The 25268-nt window shown below is 45.3% G+C and overlaps 1 protein-coding gene across 4 annotated transcripts in view; it reads left to right on the plus strand.

Moving 5' to 3' along the window:
- TBXAS1 (thromboxane A synthase 1) overlaps positions 1-24773 on the plus strand; it is a 316426-nt gene extending 291653 nt beyond the window's left edge. For 3 of the 4 annotated variants that reach the window (XM_073323035.2, XM_073323042.2, XM_073323026.2), the window contains 4 exons: positions 11297-11385; positions 17720-17857; positions 21241-21403; positions 22022-24773. In XM_073323035.2, coding sequence (XP_073179136.1) covers positions 11297-11385; positions 17720-17857; positions 21241-21403; positions 22022-22096 — 465 coding nt within the window. In that variant the 3' untranslated portion in view covers positions 22097-24773. The remainder of the gene's footprint in view (positions 1-11296; positions 11386-17719; positions 17858-21240; positions 21404-22021) is intronic. The other variant, XM_073323058.2, reaches the window with a different exon arrangement.
- Positions 24774-25268: the final 495 nt, after the last annotated feature.

The following is a 25268-nucleotide window of genomic DNA, read 5'->3' on the forward strand; positions in this document are numbered from 1 at the left end:
CCAATGCAACTGCAGGGCTTCAGTGGATTTATACCTGTGTAGCTGAGAGAATTTGGCTCTTAGACACCTACTCACTTGTCAGTGTGTAACTTATATGTCAACCATACACATCACTTCTGAATTTGGTCCACTGAATCTGCACCTGAGTAGGCCTATGTCAATGTAACTTGTGTGACAATGAACAAGAAGAGAGGGCCATAGCAAGGAAAGCAACTAAAACAAGAGTGTAAGAAGGTGTGAGTTACAGTAGGCTACAGCTTACTTTCATCTACACCTTTTTAAACCTTCTTCTAGGCTCCTTGGAATGTAAATTACACCAGCTCACACTTACCCCCTTACTGAGGTATAATTGACTATAGGACGGTCTAAGTATGTATAAAGGTAAAAGCTAGAAGCTGGGACTGGATGACAGGGGATGGATCACTTGATAACTGCCTGTTCACTCCCTCTGAAGCATCTGGCACTGGCCAGTGTTGGAAGACAGGATACTGGTCTGTATGGACCATTGCTCTGATCAAGTATAGCCATTCTTATGTCCTCATTCATTTTTTTAATGCTTTGTATTTTGTTGTGACTGATTTTGACTTTAACACCTCTGTGTCTAAATCATAGCATAAATCAGAAGTCCAGCCTGAAATTATATGTCCTCTGACAGATTAAATGTATTGGATGGAGGCAAGAATACTTGCGGCAATCATTACACTCTGAATCACTTTGGCTACTGCATAGAGATTTTTAATCCTATGCTGTAACTGTAATGAAGGCAAATGATTTGTTTTTTCTCCTCCCACAATAGTATCCATGTAGAGCTGCTGAGTTTTTCCGGATAGGTGACAGCATGTTGAATCCAGACTGTATCTGCTGGGAAACAAAATCAAACATCTCTTGCTATGAGGAAGTTTCTGTTGCCTGTAGCCAACACTATTGATTGAATTCTTTCTGTACGGGCCAACTCCAAGATGGCAGATCTGAGTTTGCAGTCTTCCCTGGTCAAGTCATCCCCAGTTTCACTCCCTGAGACACTGAATGTTGTAGAAGGGCTTTGGTGTAGACAGGGCTGTTGCAAGGATGTTTTGCACTCTAGGCGAAACTTCCACCTTGCACCCCCCCTCCGCCCTGAGGTGCCCCCCCGGGGCAGCCCCCCGCTACCCCCCCTGCGGCAGCCCCCCGCCCTGAGGCTCCCCGCCGCCCCCTTGGGGAGCCGTGTGGCAACTCCCCTCTCCCCTTGGCCTGGGGAGCCATGCGGCAACTCCCCGCCCCAGCTCACCTCTGCTCCGCTTCCTCCCCGAGCATGCTGCCGCTGCCACTTCTCCACCTCCCAGGCTTGCAGCACCAATCAGCTGTTTGGCACGCAAGCCTGGGAGGGAGAGAAGCAGAGCGGGGCAGCGCGCTCAGAGGAGAAGGCAGAGCAGAGGTGAGCTGGGGCAGGGAACGGTTCCCCTGTGCGCCACCCCTCCCCCCCCGTTACTTGCTGCAGGTGGCCCTCCCTGCGCCCCTCTGCCCCAGCTCACCTCCGCTCCACTGCCTCCCCGGAGCACGCTTTTGGCCGCCCCCAACCACTTGGCGCCCTAGGCGACCGCCTAGTTCGCCTAGTGGTTGCACCGGCCTTGGGTGTAGAACTTAAAGGACATTCAAGTATTTCAGTGTCGCTAGTAAAATCTAGCAAAGGGAAAGCTGCTTCCTTCAAGCAAGCAGTTGTTAGGCTTAGGCTCAAGAAGCTATCTTTGTTCATTGATATGCACACTAAGTGCCATCTCATCTCTAGTCATGCCTGTCTTGATAAGGTTATTAAAAAGGTTGTAGAGGGGCAGCTCTAACATTATCTGGTGTTCTCAGGTTTCTTTGGCTCCTGTCAGTCTGGGTATGGCAGACAGATGATTCTGATGGTGTTGCGGGATTATTTGCTCACTGCTAGGAGCAGATAATCCCACAGCACCACCAGAATCATCTGTCTGCCAGATCAAGTGCCCAGGCTGATTCTTTGATCAATTAACAGTCTTTGAGCCATACGATCAAAAAATGTTCCTCATTATTTGTGGACCTTGGCTGCGGTGGGTAGGGTAGCTCTTCAGCAATTTTGCTCTTTCTTTTCTGAGAGGTCCTTGAGGTTAATGCGGGTGTATTGCTTACGTACCCAAATTTCTGTCACCCTCCTGACCACCATTTTTTGGGGGGATGGTAAAGCGATTTGGTGTGCGTGTGCACACAAATGTAGTAAGTCATGGAGCTACAGTGATTACATGAGCTACAGATCTAGCCAGCAGTTCCTAATGGATATATCTCATCAAAACCCAGTAGGCACGGACTGGCCCCTTATTAGCCATCTCAACAAAGAGGACAAATACTGAATGAATCCTGGTGGCTGAATTACCCTCTTACTGCTAGAGAGGTCCTTCCAAGTCATGATGGACACACATTGGTAGGGCAGTATGACAAAAATTTGTACTGCATCTGCTGTGCTCCTGTAGACAAAGAGAAGACTTAAGTTTCCACTGCTGTTAATCCAGTTTCTTAAACCAGTGCTAAATTCCCTTTCATTTTGTTTTTTTCCAAATCCTATTGGTTGCATTGTATCCATTTGTCCATGGACTAGAACTGCTGATTTATGTGTAAGGAGTCTATTTGTTTTCACTAGTATTTAGGAATCCTACCGCTATGCTTACTGCATGTTTGCATTGCCATTAGGAAGAATTTACTTTTTTCAAGTAGCACTCAGTATGCTTTCCAAAAAGAAATAAGATTCAAGCCCTACCCTGAGGATCTTACTATCTAAAGTCAGACTGAGGTTATGGGGATAAGTCCTTGGCTGGTAAAGACCCTCGATCCACAAGCTGATCTGCACATGCAGACTCCTGTGCCCATATGGAGCTCCACTGAAGGTGCAGAGAGTGGAGCTCCATGCAGGAGTCTGCGTGAGTGGAACAGCTTTCAGCATCTGGAGCTTAGATTGCATTAGTGCCCAAAATGTGTTATCTATTTACATGGCCCTCAGCACTGTATTGTCTGAGCACTTTGCAGTCATTCATGAACTTTATCCTCACAATAGCGCTGTAAGGTAGGGAAGAACCATCCCCACTTTACTCATGGGGAACTGAAGAACAGTGTCAATGAAATGACTTGCCTGAGGTCCTGAGGTCATACAGGAAGCTTGTGGCCAAGACTGAAGCTGCACTAAGATCTCTTGAGCCTAATCTGCTACCCTATCCAGAAGACCATCTTGCTTACTTCTTCAGTATCTGGCGAGTTAGGCACTTTCTGGTCACAGAAAAAGGGTTGAAAAAACAAAGGGAGAGATAGATGATGGAGGAATGTGTTGCCCATAAACCTGAAAAATAAGCCAGTGAAATATGCCCCAAAATACCTCAATGGATTATATTCCTAAATTAGTAAGGAAAAGAGATAAAACCACTGTGAAAACTATTGACTTATAAGGTAAGGTAAATCTTTGTGTAAGGCAATGGTCACAACGTTAAAATGTCTGGTGTTTTATTACATGCAGAGTGGTGCCTCCTTTATTCCTGCTTTCTCCAAAAAGGAATCTATTTCTGCACTAAAACATACCCAGCACTGAGTGACATTCAATGTATAGATGGGCTACACAGGGTCTTCAAGTGGCATCTTAGCATGATAACCTGCAGACCTCTCAGGCATACCTGCCAATATTTGAAAGCTGCAATTAAGGATATTTGGAGAGAAAAGCAAATTTCAACGCCTTTGAAATACAGTGGGCTAAAAGAGTTTTTTGAGAAAGGGAGTCGAAAAACAAATGGAAATTATTTTGTTAAAAATATATCAGGAATGTCCCTCCTAAATAGGGATGTTTGGCTTTGGGGACGACACCCAGTCCAGGATCAGACCGTGTGCACAGCTGCTGAAGTAAGTTCAGCTACTTTAAAGTTAGAAGCATGGAAATGCCAACAATTATGTAGCATCTGACATATGAATTCACTGAGGTGCAAGTGAAAGTTGAGCTCACACTCTACTGCTATTGGCCTGGCTCTTTTTTCTGACGTAAACAAAACCAATTTTCTTCCATGGAAAATCATCTGTTTGTGTATCTTTATTTTGCTTTCTAAACTGCTAATTCCCTAAAGGAACTGAGGCTATTTGAAATAGCAAAAAAAAGTTTTCCATCATTTAATACTATTTCTTTATGTAAAGTTTGGATTAAAACTTACTTATTATATCAGATTACCTTATAATTATGTTAATTAGCGACTACAGAAGTAAGCAAGGCACTCACAGGAGGGACACCATGGACTGAGCGTGGCTCTACAAGTCAGAACCAACTGAATTCTGTTCTCAGCTCTGCCACTTATTCACTTTGGGCCTGATCCTAAATTCCTTGCTCACCCAAAACATCTATTGAAATCAATGGGAAATTTAAGTGCACAAGCAACACAGGAAAAGGGCCAGTGTGCTTACCTACAATTAAAAAAAAAAAGAGAATTATGTGGAAAATACAGGGGAAAGGTTAGTTTTAAGGGGCAGAGACACAAAATCGTACACATTACGTAATATATTCAATACCCTTTGTTTTTGGTTTTTATTTTGTTTAAAAATTCCCTGGAATTTATCAGAGTTTATTACAAAAATTAAAAAACAGCTGAAATTAACTTTACAGTTTTTGGGTCAATAGCAGGGTCAATATCAGGGAACAGGAGGACAGTGGGAAAAAAACAACAAATAGAGAAAAGAGTATTGAAAGTAAAAGCAGTTTAATGCTGTGGTTTAATGCTATGAAGACACCATCTACTCATGCTGCCTCCTCCACCGCTTATCCTTCTGGGCCCACTCCAGAAGGAGAGACGACAGCTTGGTTACCTGGGTCGCTCAGGTTATCAAGCCACCATCTCTCCTTCTGCAGTGGGGAGCCCAGGGTCTGTCCAGGTTACTGAGCCACATCCAAAATTCGGGAAATAATCTGTAAAAACCAAATATTAGCTTTTGTAAAACCTGGGAATTTCTCAGTAAAAATTGGTTAAAAAAAATAAAAACAAAGGGCCTTAAATATATGTGTATCAAAGTGTAGAATTATTTGAATAGTCACAGAGAGGAAGGATGCTATTACGGGGAAGGCACTGAATTTGGACTCAGGAGATCTGAGTTCATTTCCAGGCTCTGCCACAGACTTCCTGTGTGACCTTGGGCAAATCACTTAATCTCTTTGTGCCTCAATTATTTGTCTGCAAAATGGGGCTAATAATATTCCTTCCTGCCCATCCTTTGTTTCTCTTGTCCATTTAAACTGTCAGCACTTAGGCCTGGTCTACACTACGAGTTTATGTCGGATTTAGCAGCGTTAAATCCGAATTAACCCTGTACCCGTCCACACAACGAAGCCATTTTTTTGACATAAAGAGCTCTTAAAACTGATTTCTGTACTCCTCCCCAATGAGGGGATTAGCGCTGAAATCGACATCGCCGTTTCGAATTACGGTTAGTGTGGACACAATTCGAAGGTATTGGCCTCCGGGAGCTATCCCACAGTGCACCATTGTGACCGCTCTGGACAGCACTCTGAACTCGGATGCACTGGCCAGGTGTACAGGAAAAGCCCTGGGAACTTTTGAATCTCATTTCCTGTTTGGCCAGGTGAGCTCATCAGCACAGGTGACCATGCAGTCCCAGAATCGAAAAAGAGCTCCAGCATGGACCAAACGGGAGGTATTGGATCTGATCGCTGTATGGGAAGAGGAATCTGTGCTATCAGAACTATGTTCCAAAAGATGAAATCCAAAGCGTTTCAAAAAATCTCAGAGGCCATGAGGGACAGAGGCTACATCAGGGACGCAACACAGTGCCGCATGAAACTTAAGGAGCTCAGACAAGCGTACCAGAAAACCAAAGAATCAAACGGACGCTCCGGGACAGAGCCCCAGACATGCCGCTTCTACGCTGAGCTACATGCAATTCTAGGGGGGGCCGCCACCAGTACCGCACCCCTATCCGTGGACTCCGCTGATGGGGTTCTCTCCACCATGCCTGAGGATTTTGCAGATGGGGAAGATGAGGAGGAGGAGAATGAGCTTAGGGAGAGCACACAGCAAACTGTTCTCCCCGACAGCGAGGATCTTTTTATCACCCTGACTGAAATACCCTCCTAACCCAACGAAGCTGGAGAAGGGGCCTCTGGTGAGTGTACCTTTTAAAATATAATACATGTTATAAAAGCAAGTGTTTTTTAATGATTAAGTAGCCCTGAGGACTTGGGATGCATTCGTGGCCAGTACTGCTACTGGAAAAGTCTGTTAACGTATCTGGGGATGGAGCGGAAATCTTCCAGGGACATCTCCATGAAGCTCTCCTGGAGGTACTCTAAAAGCCTTTGCAGAAGGTTTCTGGGGAGAGCAGCCTTATTCCATCCTCCATGGTAGGACACTTTACCACGCCATGCTAGTAGCAAGTAATCTGGTATCATTGCACGACAAAGCCTGGCAGCGTATGGTTCTGGTGTTTGCTGGCATTCAAGCAACATCCGTTCTTTATCTCTCTGTGTTATCCTCAGGAGAGTGATATCGTTCATGGTAACCTGGGTGAAATAGGGGAATTTAATTAAGGGGACATTCAGAGGTGGCCGTGCCTACTTGGCTGTTTGCCTGCACCTGAAAAGAAATCCTCCCTGCAGTTAGCCACGTGGTGGGGGGTGGAGGGCATTGGCGCTGAGCTGTTTTGGCTAGCAGGGATCTTCCCTGTTATCAGCCAGGCGGTGCGGGGAGGGGAAAAGCGATCATCCCAGAGAATTGGATTGGGGGAGGGGGTTAGTATGGTTTCTGCTGCTGCACATTAACAAGAAAACTGCAGCACTAAATGGCCAACTCAACGGGCTTTGCTTGGTATGAGAAAGGAGGGGGCTGCTGTTATGAAGTTTGCAGAAGCCGAAAGACTATGGCTTACCATGGCCGCCTGCAAACTGAATTCTGTTGCCCGGCCCTGCTTGTGTGATCTCTAACACCAAAGCCACAGGCACTCAATATAAGATGCAAAATGCGACCTTGTACCAAAATCACATGTGCTATGTAATGTGAATAGCGTTGTTCACCGTGAAAGAGTATAGCCATTGTTCTGTAAAATGTATCTTTTTAAATACTTCACTCCCTTTTTTTCCTCCAGCAGCTGCAAATGTTTCAAGCCTCCCTCCTCCATCCCAAAGGCTATATCAGATAAGACGGCGAAAAAAACGCACGCGTGATGACATGTTCTCTGAGCTCATGCAGTCGTCCGGCACTGACAGAGCTGTGTGGAGGGACACAATAGCAGAGTACAGGACGGTGGCTGATGAACGTGAGGAGAGGTGGCGGCAGGAAGATCAGAGGAGGCATGAGGAAACGCTGGGGCTACTGCAGGATCAAATGGACATGCTCCGGCATCTGGTGGAGGTTCATGAATGGCAGCAGGATTACAGACTGCCGCTGCAGCCCATGTTTAACCGCCTTCCCTCCTCCCCAAGTTCCATAGACTCCTCACCCAGATGCCCAAGAACGCGGAAGGGGAGGCTATGAGCACCCAATCACTCCACCCCAGTGGACAGCCCAAGCAACAGAAGGCTGGCATTCAAGAAGTTTTAAAGTGGCCTTTTCCTTCCCTCCTACCCTCCTCCCACACCCCACCCGGACTATCTTGTGACTTATCTCACTATTTTTATAATCACTTAATAAAGAATACATGTTTTTTAAATGACAGTGACTTTATTTCCTTTGCAAGCAAGCTGTGATCGAAGGTGGGAGGGCAGGTGGCATACAGGGAATTTAGAGGCAACCAAGAGGGAGGGTTTTCATCAAGGAGAAACAAACAGAAGTGTCACACAGTACCCTGGCCAGTCATGAAACTGGTTTTCAAAGCTTCTCTGATGCTCAGTGCTTCCTGCTGTGCTCTTCTAACCACCCTGGTGTCTGGCTGCGCGTATTCAGCAGCCAGGCAATTTGTATCAACCTCCCACCCCACCATAAACATCTCCCCCTTACTCTCACAGAGATTGTGGAGCACACAGCAAGCAGCAATAACCATGGGAATATTGGTTTCGCTGAGGTCTGAGCGAGTCAGCAAACTGCACCAGCAACCCTTTAAACATCCAAATGCACATTCTACCACCATTCTGCACTTGCTCAGCCGATAGTTGAACAGCTCCTGACTACTGTCCAGGGTGCCTGTGTACGGCTTCATGAGCCAGGGCATTAAGGGGTAGGCTGGGTCCCCAAGGATAACTATAGGCATTTCAACATCCCCAACAGTTATTTTCTGGTCTGGGAAGTAGATCCCTTCCTGCAGCCATTTAAACAGACTAGAGTTCCTGAAGATGTGAGTGTCATGAACCTTTCCCGGCCATCCCATGTTGATGTTCCTGAAACTTCCCTTGTGATCCACCAGTGCTTGCAGCACCATTGAAAAGTACCCCTTGCGGTTTATGTACTGGCTGCCCTGGTGGTCCGGTCCCAAGTTAGGGATATGCATTCCGTCTATAGCCCCACAGTTAGGGAATCCAATTGCAACAAAGCCATCTAGTATGACCTGCACATTTCCCAGAGTCACTACCTTTGATAGCAGCAGCTCAATGATTGCGTTGGCTATTTGCATCACAGCAACCCCCACAGTAGATTTGCCCACTCCAAATTGATTACTGACTGACCAGTAGCTGTCTGGCGTTGCAAGCTTCCACAGGGCTATTGCCACTCACTTGTGAACTGTGAGGGCTGCTCTCATCTTGGTATTCTTGCGCTTCAGGGCAGGGGAAAGCAAGTCACAAAGTTCCATGAAAGTGCCCTTACGCATGCGAAAGTTTCGCAGCCACTGGGAATCATCCCAGACCTGCAACACTATGCGGTCCCACCACTCTGTGCTTGTTTCCTGGGCCCAGAATCGGCATTCCACTGCATGAGTCTGCCCCATTAACATTGTGATATCCAAATTGGGGGGGAATGCGGTTTTAGAGAAAAGTGTGTTCATGTCCTCATCATCGTGATTCCGTCGCCTCCTTGCCTGGTTTTTCAGGTGCTGGTTCTCCATAAACTGCACGATAATGCGTGAGGTGTTTACAATGGTCATAACTGCTGTGGTGAGCTGAACGGACTCCATGCTTGCTGTGCTATGGCGTCTGCTCCTGGTCGGGCAATCCAGGGAAAAGAGCGCGAAACGATGGTTTGCCGTTGCTCTGACTGGGTTTAGCAGGCCGTTGATTTCACAGAGGGAGGGAGTAGAAAATGAATACAAAACAAATCTGGTCTATTTCTTGTTTTGATCCACTTCATCTATCTTTATACATGTTGCTGGCAGCAGACTGTGCAGTACAACTGCTAGCCATCGTCATCTCCTGGGTGCTCGGCAGAAGACGGTGCAGTATGACTGCTGGCCATCGTCTTCTCCTGGCTGCTGATTAAAAGACAGTGCACTGCCAGTAGGACTGAATCGCCATGAGACGAAACTTAAAAGGGAAATGACCTGGCTGAGTCACTCCCATGTTTGCCCAGGTGCCCCTGACCTCATCGAGTTTAGTTAAAAAAGCACCCAGGACTATGTCGATGACAGATACCAGTCATACTGCCTGGTCTGCTGCCAAAAGGCAATAAACTGTTGCTGTGCAGCAATGCAGTACCACGTCTGCCAGCACCCAGGAGACATATGGTGACGGTTAGCTGAGCGGGCTCCATGCTTGCCGTGGTATGGCATCTGCACAGGTAACTCAAGAAAAAAGGCGCAAAACGATTGTCTGCCCTTGCTTTCACGGATGGAGGGAGGGAAGGGGGACCTGACGATATGTACCCAGAACCACCCTTGACAATGTTTTAGCCCCATCAGGCACTGAGATTTCTACCCAGAATTCAAATGGGCAGCGGAGACTGCAGAAACTGTGGGATAGCTACCCACAGTGCAATGCTCCGGAAGTCGACGGTTGCCTCGGTACTGTGGACACACTCCGCCGACTACATGCACTTAGAGCATTTGCATGGGGACACACACAATCGACTGTATAAAAATGCTTTCTACAAAACTGACTTCTATAAATTCGACCTCATTTCGTAGTGTAGACAAGGCCTTACTGTCTGTTCGCACAGCACCTAGCACAATGGGGCCCCAGTCTTGTTTCGAGGCTGTAGGCACTATAGTAATAGAAATAACAACAATAAATGATTATTGCTGAAGTAAGGGACAAAATGCATATTGTGTTGACTAGAGATGAGACATCCTTTAACATAAGAGAAGAGTGGTAGCCCTATTTGGGCCCGGTGTGGATTTGAATAACTGACGTAGCCTCTCTGCCTATATTTTCCTTCTTAAAAATGAGTGTAATAGAACTTATCTACCTTATAGAAGGATCTGTCAGAGTTTGTACAGCCCTTGGAAAATCTGAAGTGGCACATGCTGTCTTAGCTCTGAATAAAGGGGATGTTCTAACCTGGCCAGGCATTCTCATTTTATTGTACGTATTGTCTGCATACCATCTGGAATTGTTCTCTGCTTAGTATTTTTAGTATGTAACATACATTTTCACATGAAAATTCAATAAAATATGCATTATGTATGAAAGCTGATGTAGTAAATGAAGAATGGACAGAATCCAGTCCCTGTTGTGTGAACCTCAGAGGCCCCAAATCTTCACAGTTTTAGTCTAGCCTGGCGTAAGTGTCTCTTCCTAATATGCTCCATGTCAGATTTTAGAAGAGACAAGATCCTTTAATTTAAACCGTACTCAGCTTTACTGGGGATCTTTTCAGATGTACTTTCTCTGCCCTCTGCTGACAGAACTGAATAATGACATGTACGATCTCTGTGAGTTTTCCAAGACAAGAAACGGTGAGAGAAATGTTCTCTCTCTCTCTGTTGTAGGGCTGGAGCTTTGTTATTTGTTTGTTCTGTTATTGTCCCTGTTGGCTCCTTTTTAGAATGTAAATTCATTGGAGCCAGAGTTGTGTTTGTTTATATGATGCTTTCTATCAATTGCATGTATACTTTCAGGGTTATGTAAATTAGGCCCAAATCAAGATCTGCTACACAAAGAGCAAATAAACTGGGTTTGGACAAGAGATCACCATGGGAGGAAACAGAATTATCCCCTCCCCTATCCACTACTGTGGTCCATTGGAATAGCACAAGTTGTTGCCACTGTGAGGAATTTTGTAGTAAAGGTCCCACTGGGCACACTGTGGGCCCACCCTCAAATGCCATGACCTTGCCATGGAGAAACTCACCACAGCACACCATTCCAGGGTGCATTGGTCAGTAGTCTCCAAGGTAGCTCCTCCACAGCCTGCAGCTCCAGCAGTTTCCTGCACTTAATTATCTCTTTCTTCCTTTCTCCCAGGATGTTCCTGACTACCAAAATGTTCAAGAGCTCCCTTACCTGGATATGGTGATTGCAGAGACATTGCGCATGTACCCACCTGCATTCAGGTATACCTTTTCCCTCTAGCGCCTAGAGAGTACATCATTAGATAAATACAGTGGCAATCTGTTTGGAAGCCCCATGCTCTTGGCCTCCATGTAGCTATCAGTACTGCTCGTGCACTTGAGAGATACAGTGGGGCCAAATGAATGAAGAAGACTGGCTAAGGCAGCTCTGCTTAATGCACCCTTTTCAAAGCCAGCTGGTCAGGAGTCTCTTTTCACTGTTCTTCGGGTCCCCCAAGCCCAGGGGAAGCAGTATCTTTTTTAGCAGACTAGCCTTAGGAAGTCAGATGGTTCTTCTTTGCTCCACTTCAGAGATCAGAGTATAGAATTTACGTAGCCTACTGGCTGAGTAGGCCAGTCACCCCATTAAACCCCTGATCTTCTGAAGTTTGTGCATGTCCCTTGCTGTATTCAAAACCATGAATTGTACTATGTGCTAGATATAGCTCATTCTGTAGTATAACATTCTGCCCTAATACTGTACTATACCATTATAGCTAACTCTAGTGCCTCCATCCAGTGGTTATTCGAAATTTTCCTTAACTGATATTAAAATAATTTCCCAGGGAGCTTAGAAGTGTTTATTTCAAAAAAGTGGAGGGGAAATTAGCAAACCGTGTAAGATCACAAAACTGTAACAGAACACAAATCTCAGGTCTCGGGGTGGGATTTCCAAAAGCAAACCAGCATTAACCTAACTCTGTTTCTATTAAAGTCAATGGTAGAGCTCCCCTTGATTTCAGTAGGAGTAGAGTTAGGCCAATGCTGAGCACTTTGGAAAATCCCACTCTATGGTAACAAGTACCTTAAAATAAAATAGCTGAAAATTAACCCCTCTTTTACTTACCCCCAAGACCTGAGGGCAGGATCTTCCAAGATTTTCTGTGGAGTTGCACAGGGTTATAAGGGTTAATTATGCTTGCTCATAAACGACAACATTTTACTCTGAAATCCATGGTATATAAATGGAAGTTCCTGTGCCTGTTAAGCATCAGGGACATTTGAATTTCAACTCTGTCTGAAACACTGGGAAACAATCAATGTTTGTCAGATGGGAAACAGAATTAGAAGAGAAGGAAGTTATTTTGAAGCTTCCATTGATGTCATTTGTGGTTGTTCCTGATCTCTATCTAAGGCCCAGTGCATTGCAAAGATGCCAGATACATAAGACAAGAATAGTGCTGTATTCCAGAATACAAAGAAATAGTGACAGGTTTCAGAGTAGCAGCCATGTTAGTCTGTATCCGCAAAAAGAAAAGGAGTACTTGTGGCACCTTAGCGACTAACAAATGTATTTGAACATAAGCTTTCGTGAGCTACAGCTCACTTCTGAATCCATCCGATGAAGTGAGCTGCAGCTCACGAAAGCTTATGCTCAAATAAATTTGTTAGTCTCTAAGGTGCCACAAGTCCTCCTTTCCTTTTTAAAGAAATAGTGAAAATTCAATAGCAAACAAAATAATTTTACTACCATGAGTGAGAGATATTTAAAAACAATCTGAATAAATAGAGAACTTCACTCTGCAGAGCTGGTGGTCCAGTACCTTTCACCAACATCCTATTCACTTTTCAGCAAAAGGGAGGACTTGTCAATATTTTTCTCCAGGCTTTGGTTCATAGTTATCTATTTTTATTTAATTTTGTGTGAGTGAGAACATTATGCTGTGAATAGTGCCAAAGTGGCAGTCCTAGAGACTGAAATCTTCTATTTATTCACTAAATAGGTACAGGGCAGGCACCAGTAATCATACATAGTACCCCAGTCATGAGGTCACTGCAGATCTGGAGGAAGCACTTTTTAGGGATGAGATAACAGTTTGGCCTCCAGGGTCCATGCAGTCTTTGGTTTCTGCTGAGACTGTTCATATATTATTATTTGTATTACTGTACCACTTACAGGCCCCAATCAAGATCAGGGCCCTATTTTGCTTGAAACCATTCACACATATAGTAAGAAAGAGTCTTTAATTTGAAAAGCCTACACACTAAGTGGACAAAACAGACGAAGGATGAGAGAAAAGAAGTATTATCCCCATTTTACAGTTGGGAAATTGAGGCACTGAAAGATGAAGGATAAATTTTTCAAAAGCACCTAAGTCTCATTTTCACACATGATTTAGGCACCTAGGTGCTTTTGAATTTTTTACCCTTCATCTTTTATTGCTTGAAATTCAATTGGATTTAGGCATCTAAGTCACTTAGGGTAAAAATTTCTAAAGCACCTAAGTGTCTTGTGCAAGGTCATGCAAGAAGTTTGTAACAAAACCGGGAATTAAACCCAGATCTCTAGTGCTAGGCTAGCGCTTTAACTAAAAGACCATCCTTTCTCTCTAAGAAGGGAGCCAGTTCTGGTAGCAGTTTCTGTGATTTTCAGTGGCTAATGAGAGGAGACCATCAAACTAATTTAACATGTAGGATACCAAACAGCCATCAGGAGATAACAATGCACAATAGGAGCTGGGGCCTCTAGTTGCTATGGTAATAGAAACATGAAATTACTCATAAAAACCTCCCTTAAAAGAACATTATGAAGGGTTGCAAAGTCAAGCTCTCAGAAGTTAGGAAATGACAGAATAAAGCTAACCTTTAATCTGGCCCCCTTACGTGTATGCATTATGATAGTCTCTACTGACATGACCACATGGCTATTTTTTCCACAGGACCCCGCCTCATTTGGTGCACAGGATGGACAGTGCTCACTTAGTGAGCAGCTATTCAATCTTTTCTTTCATCTGCATTGTTCAGTGTGTGGCCCCAGGTCTCATTTACTGCACACTATTCAAACTGTGCTCTGAAAACAGAATTATTAATTCCCTCGTGGGTTTTTCTGTGAGCTCATCACTACAGAGCTGAGAGAGTCACAGACATTAATTAATTTATGTTCGCACACCCCTGTGAGGTGAGGGAGTGGTACTGTCTCCATTTTCCAGATGGGGAGCTGAAACATAAATAGATTAAGCTCAAAAGTGTCCATTAATTTGGGATGCCTGAGTGAAAGGGCCTAGCACGTGATTTTTCAGCATGCTTAGAATTACACAGCACTTTGTGTCCAAGCCCAGCTCCTATTGACTGCCATCACAGCTGAGCGCTCAGCACTTCTGGACATCAGACCCCAGGGTATCAGGTTGGGGACCCAGAAAATAAGGAACACAGCAATTAGTGACCAACTCTGAAAAGTTTGGTATACGGGACTTGTCCGGAATCAGGAAGGAACTCTGTGGCAGAGGCAGGGAGAGAAGCCAGTTCTCCAGAGCATCATTCAACTGCCTTACCCATAAGATCATCCTTTCTCTTCCTGCAATCCTTTGTCTCATTCACTACACATCTTCTAGCTACTGCAACAAATGAAGGAGGCATCCTACAGAGAACAGCCTCCTTCACACAACCCCAATTCATTTCCAGAGAAGGTCCATCCTGTGCAGTGAATGAGGGCGAGGGACCTGTGACAAAAGTACTATGGCGTCATTAATGTAAGGCTGTATCATGGGCGTTGGAACAATTTGTATAGTGGGGGTGCTAAGAGCCATTGAACCAAACTGTAAACCCTGAATATGATGGAAACCACTTGAAGTCAGGGGGTGCAGCAGCACCCTCCACACCCCTAGTCCCAGCCCCTATAGGCTATATCATAATTCATATGCATAAGGAGGCAGAATTAAGGTTGCACAGGCACCTTAATGCTGGATTTCCTGACTTCTGATTTTGCACCATTAATTTTTTCTGTGAGTAATTTCCTATGTTTATAAAAAAGCAAACTGAAAAAGAAAACCTAGACATTCCATAATGTAGCATCATACTGATACCCACATGGGCCATCAGCATTGCTGGAACCTTTGGATCCCCTGCTAGGGTTGCCAACTGTCTAATCACACAAACCCAAACACCCTTACCCCCCTGCCCCACCCCTTCTCTGAGGCCCCACCCCACTCATTCTATCCCCCCTCCCTCTGTTGCTCACCTTCCCCCACCCCCTCACTTTCACCGGGCTAGGGCAGGGGGTTGGGGTGCGGGAGGGGGTGCAGGCTCTGGGATGGGGCCCAAGGGGTTCGGAGTGTGGGAGGGGGCTCTGGCCTAAGCCTGGGGCAGGGGGTTGGGGTGCAGGAGAGGGTGCGGGGTGCAGGCTCCAGCTGGGAGGCGCTTACCTGGGATGGCTCGTGGTCAGCGGTGCAGCAGGGCTAAGGGTGGCTGCCTGCCCTGGCCCTGCACTGCTCCCAGAAGTGGCTAACAAGTCCCTGGGGCCCCTGGGAGCTGTGAAGTCGGTGCTCGGGGTGCACAGAGGCCCCTGCCCCCACTGGGAGCAGCGTGGGGCTAGGGTAGGCAGGGAACCTGCCTTAGCCCTGCTGCGCCACTGGACTTTTAGCACCTAAAATCTCCTGGTTTGGCTTCAGTAGCCTCTGGGAGATAGGGCCTGATTCCAGGAGACTCCTGGCAAAACCGGGAGGGTTGGCAACCCTATCCGCTGCTCAGACCTCTGCCTCCTGAGCTGAGTAAATGGTTGATAGCAGTAGTAGGTTGCCATTCTGTCTGTGGATCAGAGTGAGACACTTTGCCGGTTGGTTTCATAGATTTTTGCTGACAACAGAGAAATGGTGAGGCTCAGAATGGGAATCTTCGGCTCCATCCCAAGCTCTGGAGGGCAGTGTGTTCTCGTGGGGACAGACTATTCTGCCCATTTCCCCCAAAACTTGATCCCTTCTGCCCTGTTCCCTCCCCAGTCCTCTCTCTTCCCCATTCCTGACTCCTCATCCCAATTCCATTCTCCTTACCTAGCCAGTTCAGGTTTCTTATCCAAATCCCACTCTCCTTGCCCGACCAATCATAGTTTTCCCCTGGAGAGTCCCGATCCCACTCGCCCACCACCCCACCCTTCCAGTCTCCTTGCCCAGTCATTCCCACTTCCCCCCATGCTTCCCATCTCCTAGTCCCCAGTCTTCTTGCCCAGCCAGTACCAGTTCACTACCTCCTCATCTGCTCGGTCTCTGACCGCCCCCCCTTGGCCTCCAATTCCTACCCTCTCCCTTCAACCACATTTGCCATCCCCACTGGTTCTCAGTCTGTGTTCTCAGGATCCTTGTCCAGTCCCATTGTCCCATCACCAGCTCCTTATCCCAGTCTCTTTCCCCCACATCTTGGCTCCTCATCAGATCTGTCCCCTTCAACCCACTGATTCCCAGGCTCCTTGCACAGCCAGTCCCAAGCTCTGTCCCTAAATCTTCATTTGATCTGTCTTCCCCATTTTGCTGCCAGTACCAGTCTGCTTTCCCAGCCAGTTCCCAGTCCCTATCTCTCTACCCCTAGTTCAAGTTTCCATCGCCCTCTTTCCTGTCCACCAACCTCCAGTACCAGTCATCCCCACCCCTCCAGGCTCCTTGTCTCAATTTGCTCCCCTCACCTTTGCATCCCTTCCCCTGGTCTAGTTTTTATCCCCTCTGCTTTCAAATCAGGATGCTTCCTCCCCCTCATTGCCTGAGTACAACAGGGGGGCATTGAAAGCACCAGAGAGACGTGCTCCCTGTTCTCAATTACAGTGTCTGGAGCTAGCCTGCAGCAGCGCAGAGCTACAATTGCAGAAAAAGTCCTGCTCAGGCCTGGGCTGTAGCATGCCCAGTGCAGACAATCTTTGGAGATCTTTAGCTCTTAAACTCTAGCAAGTCTCTACTGAGCATATGCAAACTGCAATTTTTCAGAGGCTTATAACTTGGCCAAATTTTCACAAAGACAGCAACAGTACATCCCTGATACAAAGGACAACCTCTCCCAAATGTCAGTCCCTGCTCAAGAGCATGGAGATGCTAGCACTTCCCAAAGAAAATGTCTCCAGAATTTTTTAATACGGGCAAAACGATACATTTTCCCCTTAGCCTCGTTCTCAGAAACAACGGAACTATTTTGGCTGAAATTTTCAAACATTTCAGCTTGAGGCAGACGCCTGGCATGGGAAATCAGAGTCCAAATGGAAGGTTTGACAAAGTTATAAGCAAAGGAAAACGGTCTAATAATGGGACATGTCAGGCAACCTTAATAATAGCGCTACCAGAGCCTCATCTAGCAGCAACAGTTACCAATTTGGGATGAATTCTAACTCCTAGTCTCGTGCTGCAAGGATCCATATTTCATTTGCGGTTCCCTGAAAAGTCCATGCTCTCTATTTTTATGGTGAAGATGCCCTTTGTGCGGCAAGCAACTGCTGTTCTGCTTATCTACCAGTGATCACCATCTTGCTTCCCCAATCATTGTAAAACCAACACAGATGACTTATTCAATGGCTGCTTTCAACACCCTGCCTTTGTACTTTTCTACTTACTCATCTGGGGTCGGTGACATTTAACTATTGCAGGTTCACTCGGGAGACATCAAAGGACTGCGTAGTGATGGGACAGCGTATTCCAGCTGGCGCCATAATAGAAATTGCAGTTGGACCTCTACATTATAACCCTGAGCTCTGGCCAGAACCTGAGAAATTCGTCCCTGAGAGGTATGTGGGATACTGCTCAACATCTCTTGTACCATTGTCCTTATTTAGACCATTTAGAACAAAGTCCTGCCTTAACTGCTGTTTCCTGTGTGGCTAATAAAAAAAGAGTGCTCTGTGTGTAAGCAGTTTGTTCCCAGGATGCCAATCCCATGCACTAGAAATGCATTCAGTATATGGATATTCAAATGAATACACCAGGCAACCCCCTTTGCTGCATAATTCCTGAACCCAACACAGCCCCAGCAATCAGCTGTTAACGTGGAGCAGGTAGACACCGTATCCAGCATCACCTCCACCAAAGTAGTTGGCTACTGGTAGATGAGTCTTAAATAGGAACCAATGCCATGTCTGTGGTTGCTCACCTGGCATGGGTATAACCTGTCCCTGGTCAAATGCTGCTACTTTGGCCACTCCTGGATATAGAAATTCGGAATAAAAATAGGCTACCCATTGTATTCATTTGCATGTAATTACCCAGAATTCTCCTCCAGTGCATGGCTGTTTCAGAGCAGCCTTTCTGTCTGAGATCCTGGAACAGTCTGGGTGTGCTGCTAGGGGCTTACTCCTGTACCTGAAGCCAGTGGGAGTTTTGTCTTCAGTGGGAGCAGGATAGGGTCCAAGTTCTTCATTCTGCTTGCAGGACAGACTTTCATGTAAAGCTTTTCTCACTTTCAAACTGGGTCTTAACGGAGTTCTGTTTGTATAACAACTGCATGGAGAAGAGACTATCCTGCAGCTGCAGAGGTTAGCAGACAAAAAGTGTTCTTGGAATTATTGCAGATCCAATACTATGTAGAAGCACAGGTTTGCTTAGTGGACACTGCTGATAAGACCTGCATCTCAAGTTGCCATCTTGTGAAAGTTCTAGTACAAAATGCTAGCCTCTCAAACACACTGGGTGTGATGCAGACTTTCTAAGAATAGCTCTGAAGGACTAATGTAACTACACATGTAAGTGGGTTTGTAAAGAGGAATCCTCTTGGAACAGTCCATCCTGTATACTAGTTGTCTGTTTTCTCTGTCTTAGCCCATAAAGAGGGGCAGCACCAGGGTCAGAACATAAGAATGGCCATACTGGGTCACACCAAAGGTCCATCCAGCCCAGTATCCTGTCTTCCGACACTGGCCAATGCCAGGTGTTCCAGATGGAATGAACAGAACAGGTGATCATCAAGTGATCCATCCCTTGTCACCCATTCCCAGCTTCTGGCAAAAAGAGGCTAGGGACACCATCCCATGCCTTTGCTGACTAATAGCCATTGATGGACCTATCTTCCATGAATTTATTTAGTTCTTTTTTGAACCCTGTTATAGTTTTGGCCTTCACAGCATCCTCTGGCAAAGAGTTCCACAGGTTGACTGTGGATTGTGTGAAGAAATACTTTCTTTTGTTTTAAACCTGCTGCCCATTAAACCTCTTTTTAGGAGAAAGGAGCATTTGTATTGTATTCTCAGGTTCAGATGAGAGGTCTGGCAATGATCTTTCTAGTGACAGATGTCATGTCTGGGTCTTCTGTTGACCACTGGACCTCATCATCTACTCCAGCTTCTGGAAGTGTTCAGTAAGCAGTGCTTTAAAGGAAAGTGTTTGGGGGATGGGAACTATAATGCACTTGACCAGATGTGCAGTGCTGTGCGTGGTGAAGCCGAGGCAAATGTCTTTCTTCACCTCTTCCTGAAGCAGGAGGTACAATTACCCATAGACTCACCTTAGCTTGCATAGTTTGCCAGTATTGTTAGCGGTCATAAGATTAGGCATCTTTCTCTTTTAAAAAAAAAAAAAAAATCATCCCCGGTATTTTTCTCTCTGGCCTTCTGTTGGTGAACCATCCTCAGATTGATTATGTTGCATGAAGAAGAATTGGTTATCTGTAAGTTTACTGACCTTTAGTCCCATTGTTCTTGTATTTTGGGACATACCAAAATGGGGAGACACATTTTTTCACTACGCATGCCATAATGCTGAATACCTCGACCAAGTCCTGAGGCAGGAGGTGTCTCTCACTATATGTTTGTACAGTTCTTAAGACACTCTCTGGGGTCCCACTCTCTCTTTGAGGCCTTTAGGTGCTACCATTAATACAACCCGCACATGATGATTTTTTCCTTTCCAGGCGAGGTAATCTCAGTCTTGAAATAGCCTTCAAAAGCTCTCATCGTATTTAAGTCCTGCTGTGTTCATTGCCTCTCTCTGGGGCCTTTCCAGACCCCAGGGCAGGAGCTGCAACTCTGGCTGGTCCTTGCACTCGCGAGGTGCACGTGGAGGGGAGGCTCATTGCCCCCCTCCCAGCACAAGTGCCCTTAAAGGTATGTGGATGGCTCAGCTGGCATTAGGGCAGTTCTGTACTGGCGCATCAGCCCTTGGCTCCCTACGGTAAGGGAGGGCCTAGCCCAGTAAGAGCAGATATCTAGTACAATGGCACCTCTTGACATGTTGTTGCTTTTCTAGAGTGTTCATAGCTTTGAAGGGCAGAAGGCCCTAGATTTCAGATGGATTGCTGGGTGCACTGAGCCCAATCCCTGGTCTGGCTAAAACTCCAAATCCAGACTGGCTGCTTTTCTGGAAGGTAAGGCTGCAAGGGATAGAGTTTCCACCACATCCCTTGGTAGTTTGTTCCAAAGGTTACTCTGCCTTGCTGTTAAAAAATTGTGCCTTTTTTCTAATGTGTATTTCTAATGTTTTTATTAGGTATTTTGAAAGAATTAGCTACCCTGGCCTCTTCTGGATGACTGCCACCTTAGTCCTCACTAGTAATTGAGCTGGGCACCTCCAGAATTAAGAGCATGCATGCCTTCAGTTTGAGCTAAAAACCTAAATCCCCTACTTCCTCTATGGATGGAGCACACATAAAACAGTGGGATACATCTGTGCAATAAGAGCCTTCTTCCCCAGCCAATCAGATCCCTGCTTTCATATTCCTGTTTTTCTCATCGTCCATCCTGAAGAGAATCCCAGGCAGGCTCTACCAATTTACATTGCTTTTGCAATGCAGGGGCAGCATTCTTGCTCATTCTAGATCAGAGTTCATTAGTTTGCTCTTGGCATATGCAGGCAGTAATTTCGCCGTTAGTTTATGCATAGGGTCTGGGTTGCTATAACGCCCGAATTAGTGTTCCGTAGTTTCCTCAGATAATGAGTGTTTAGTGAGGGCAGTTCATTAAAGACATCCTTTTTAAAATGACAAAGAAAGTCTGTTTGTCCTGCCGGGAGAACTACTCATTGACAAAGGACGTTTTAGTTTAGAGCAGAATTTGCTAACGGTCCCCTTGAGAATGGTTTACTGAGACCAATTTAAATCCAGCTTTCTCAAGATGTGAGCAGAAAAATCACATCAGTATGAAAACCGTTTCTTGAGCTGGTTTCCAATTTGCCCACCTTGCAGGTTCACAGCAGAGGCCAAACTACAGCAGCATCCCTTCACATACCTCCCATTTGGAGCAGGACCTCGCAGCTGCATTGGCATGAGGATGGCTTTGCTGGAGATAAAGATGACCCTGCTGCGGATCTTGCAGAAGTTCAAATTTGAAACCAGTCCCGAGACCCAGGTTTGTATATGTGGAAACTTATGGACGACACCTGTCAACTCTCTTGGGAACTGACAGACTGTTCTATAGGTGGCCGGTGATGTGTCATAGTACAGTCATGCAAAAAAACTAACAGGCATATGCGTATAATAAAAGTGGCAGCAGTGCTGAATCACATTACTTTAATCAAAATATAACTGGATTTGTCATTTAGTAAATAAAACAAACTTCTATAAGCCATAGAGCCTACAGCCCAGATCCTCTGCTGGCGTAAATAGTCTATGTCAATTTACACCAGTGTGTTTATCAGAGTACGTTGGTACTTCTGTTTTTGTACCTACTGTATATTTAGCAGCTCCAGAGCTTATGGCAGTTTATTTTATTTAGATTTGTAAGATACCTGAGCATCCACTGCCTAACCTAAAAAAAAAAATTAATTATTTTTACCATTATACTGCCAACAACTGGCTATAAAATGGACACTTTACAACTTCCATGACGTCTGTATGAGTTAATCTCATAAAGGAAACTGAAAACATCAGTTTGTACTTGTGAAGCTTTTACACGTATGCACCGCGCCATACACTGTGTGAAAGAGAGTAAGCGTATAAAATATGTAATTTATTTTCTCTTTTTCAGATTCCTTTGCAGTTGACATCTGTATCGTCATTAGCACCAAAAAACGGAGTCTATGTTAAGATAGTACCTCGATAGAGCAAAAACCCCATTCTGAAAGCCTCCAAGGAGGTGATCCATTGTTCAGTGGCTCGCTGATAGATTGGGGGGTACCATTTTCAAAAGTACTTAAGTGACTTGGGAGCCTAAATCTCATTGAAAGTCAATTGGACTTTAAATGGGTGGGCCAAAATCCTGCTGATTTTCAATGAGACTCAGGCTCTTAAGTCACTTTTGAAAATGGGACTTAAGTACTTTGGAAGGTTTTACCCAAGCCCATGACTATGAATAGTCTCTGAAAAAGCCTACCACTTTTCATCAGCCTTAGTGGTCGTAACAGGGCCCACTTCATTTTACTTATCTACATGGGAGTTTGTCCAGGCTCCAATCTTAGCAGTCTGCACTCCTCACCTTCGGTAGATTTTTATAAGATGTTGAACAATCACTTGTTAGCTAACACGTTTTAACAGACCTTTAAATCTGAGTCTCAAACTCTGAAAGCCAACATGTGTGGTGGTAACAGCAAGGACTAGGAATCAGGACACCTGGATCCTACTCCAAACCCTGCAGTTGACTGATCTTGAGCAGACAGCCTAACCTCATGTCAAATGAAGATAATGCTTACTCACCTTTTGTAAAGCACTCTGAGACATTTGGATGAAATGTGCTCGTATTATCCTCTAACTTTTGTTACAATGGATTTTAAAATAATGGTAAATGTCTGTACAGCACTTAAGATCCTATAAACAGGACCAGACCAAAAAATGTTGTAGACTGCTATTAAGTTTTGTCTGTTACCGAATAGTATTTAGAGAACCTTGGAATATACAAGTTTGAAGTGTTTAGGAGAACTCGGGGAATTTTAGGGTTGACCTGAAGATGGTGGCACAGCAGGAGTTTTCCCAGCATGGCATGACACTTTTCCTTTCTATGCATTTCAGTTGGCACTATACTTTAGCAGAGGAAATGAAGGAGGCTGCATGCACTAGTGCTTAAAGTCAAGGATTGGGAGCCAGGAAAATCAGTTCCAATAGCTACACTAACTCATTAGGCGACCGAGCAGCAAGTCACTTCACCAACTTGTGCCTCACTCAACCCACATAGGGAAAGAATGTGGGTGAATGCTAGGCCCAGCGGCTGCCTGCATGTCTTCACAGTCACAACAGCACTTATTTGATTCTTCAGGACCGTTTGCCCACAGCATCTGCAGTAGCTAAAAGCAAATTTTTCCATGTTTGGAATTTTTCCATATTTGCACACATGGAGCAAACGGTCTCTTCTGCTGCATCCTGGCCCACCCCAGCAGTGGCTCAAAGTACAGTTTTGGGGGCTGCATGATACCTAGATAGAAGCAGAGAGTTTACTCCATACCCAACCCTAGGTGGAAAATTAAGAAAAAGGAAGAAAGTTGTCATAGGCCCAAGTTTTTGTGTGTGTCCCTGTTGCAGGCCCCTGGGTCCTATGTGGGCTAGTGGAGTGTCACTGAGCATCCTTCACACTAAGACACTGACCATTACAGCTGCAGCATGTTTAGAATTCCCAGCAGCCTCTACTGCTTCTTAAGCCTCAAGGAACTGTGGCCCAGATCCTCAGAGATATGCCACTGATTTCAATGGAAGTCAACGAGCCTAAACACCTTTGAGGATGTGGGCACTGGTCCCTTCCCAGGCAGAGTAGCAGCACCGAGGACATTACGGATCACTAGAGGAAGTTCTATCCACTGAAGAAGGTAGGTCTCAGTTGGAGAGTGGGGTGGTAAGAGGCAGCCTTCCAAGTGTTCAGGGGAGATGTATATTATTTTTTTTAAACATAGGGCCCTACTTTAGTTTCCACTGCAGGCTGAGATCATGAACAAGAAGAAAGGAGGAGGTTGGTGAAGTTTATTCATTTTGCCAAAAATAGGTTATTTCCTCCACTGTGAAATTAAATTTTCCTGACGTTCCAGCCAGCTGAGCACTCATGAGTACTTTAAAAAAGCCCAGTGAGCTTTTGATAAAACGTAACTTCAGACTACCCTTTAAAAAAAAGAACATCGGTTGCTAGTTGGGAGGGAGGGCGGGAGAGCCAGCCTGGTGCTCTGTGGGCCTCAGCCCAACCAGTCACACTTCTTTCCTAAAGCTATGCTACAGGAAACACCAGCACTTGTGCATGGCACACACAAAACCAGCTGCAATATATTTCTTTGCAGCTGCGGTACAAATCATATCGAGTAAAGGCGCTCGATTAGAAGACTGCTGCTGCTCCATGATTCCCATCTACAGTTTCTTGCTTGCATGTGGCACGTTGAGAGTGGTGGGATTGGCGCATGCTGCTTTCACCTCTTGCTGGTCATTGTGACCACACTTTTAAAAGTCATGCTCTCATCTTCCTTACCAAGGCTTGTGTTTAGTTCTGTGATGAGATTTTCTTCTCGCTTGAGTTCTAGCATAGTAACTGTGGATTATAGGCCTGAGAGTTAATGCTCCATCCATACTCCGGCCTTGCCATGCTGGAGTTTAAATGACTCAATGTGCCTATGAAATGAGCTGTTGAATTAATGGTCTAATCTAAAAAGGTGCAGCATGCACCGCTATACACAATTTTGCCTCAATTTTTTCAATAGTATATTATTTGTGGTTGTGATTCTAAATTATACCTGTAAACTGGAATAGTATAGGGTAGTCTCATTAAAGGTTTTTCCCATCCATTTGTCTTAAAGAAAAAAAGTGTTTGTCCTTTACTGTGTTCTGGCGATCTCCATCAGAAAGTCAGCCTCCCAGTTCTCTTCCAACAGTGTTCTCCTGCTTCCCCTCCTCCCCCCAACCTGCAGGTCCTCCCTTTCTTCATTTTAAAACACACACTTTAGAGCCTAAACCCTCAAAGTCTATTTATTGCCCTATTTATCCAAGGAATTGGAGCTACCACAACATGTCCACTGGAATTTAAAAATTATTGTAAGAAAACAGATCAGCATAACTGATATGGTGCATGGGGTTCTAAGGCATTGAAACAGGCATCACTGAAGGGACTTGAGTAGTCAGAAACTTATAACTGACATGTATATTGCCACTCCAATGCAGGTTCGTGGCTTAACTAACAATACAGTGACTGTCTTGCAAGACTTTTCAGCTACTATGTTAATACCAGCTTGCCCATCCCTGAATACAGGGCTGATTGCAAAGGAAGTAAGTGCCAACTGTAGTGACTTGTCCATTTTGAGGTAGCCAGTTTT

Source organism: Lepidochelys kempii, chromosome 1, assembly GCF_965140285.1.
Source record: "Lepidochelys kempii isolate rLepKem1 chromosome 1, rLepKem1.hap1, whole genome shotgun sequence".
Classification (NCBI taxonomy): Eukaryota; Metazoa; Chordata; order Testudines; family Cheloniidae; genus Lepidochelys; species Lepidochelys kempii.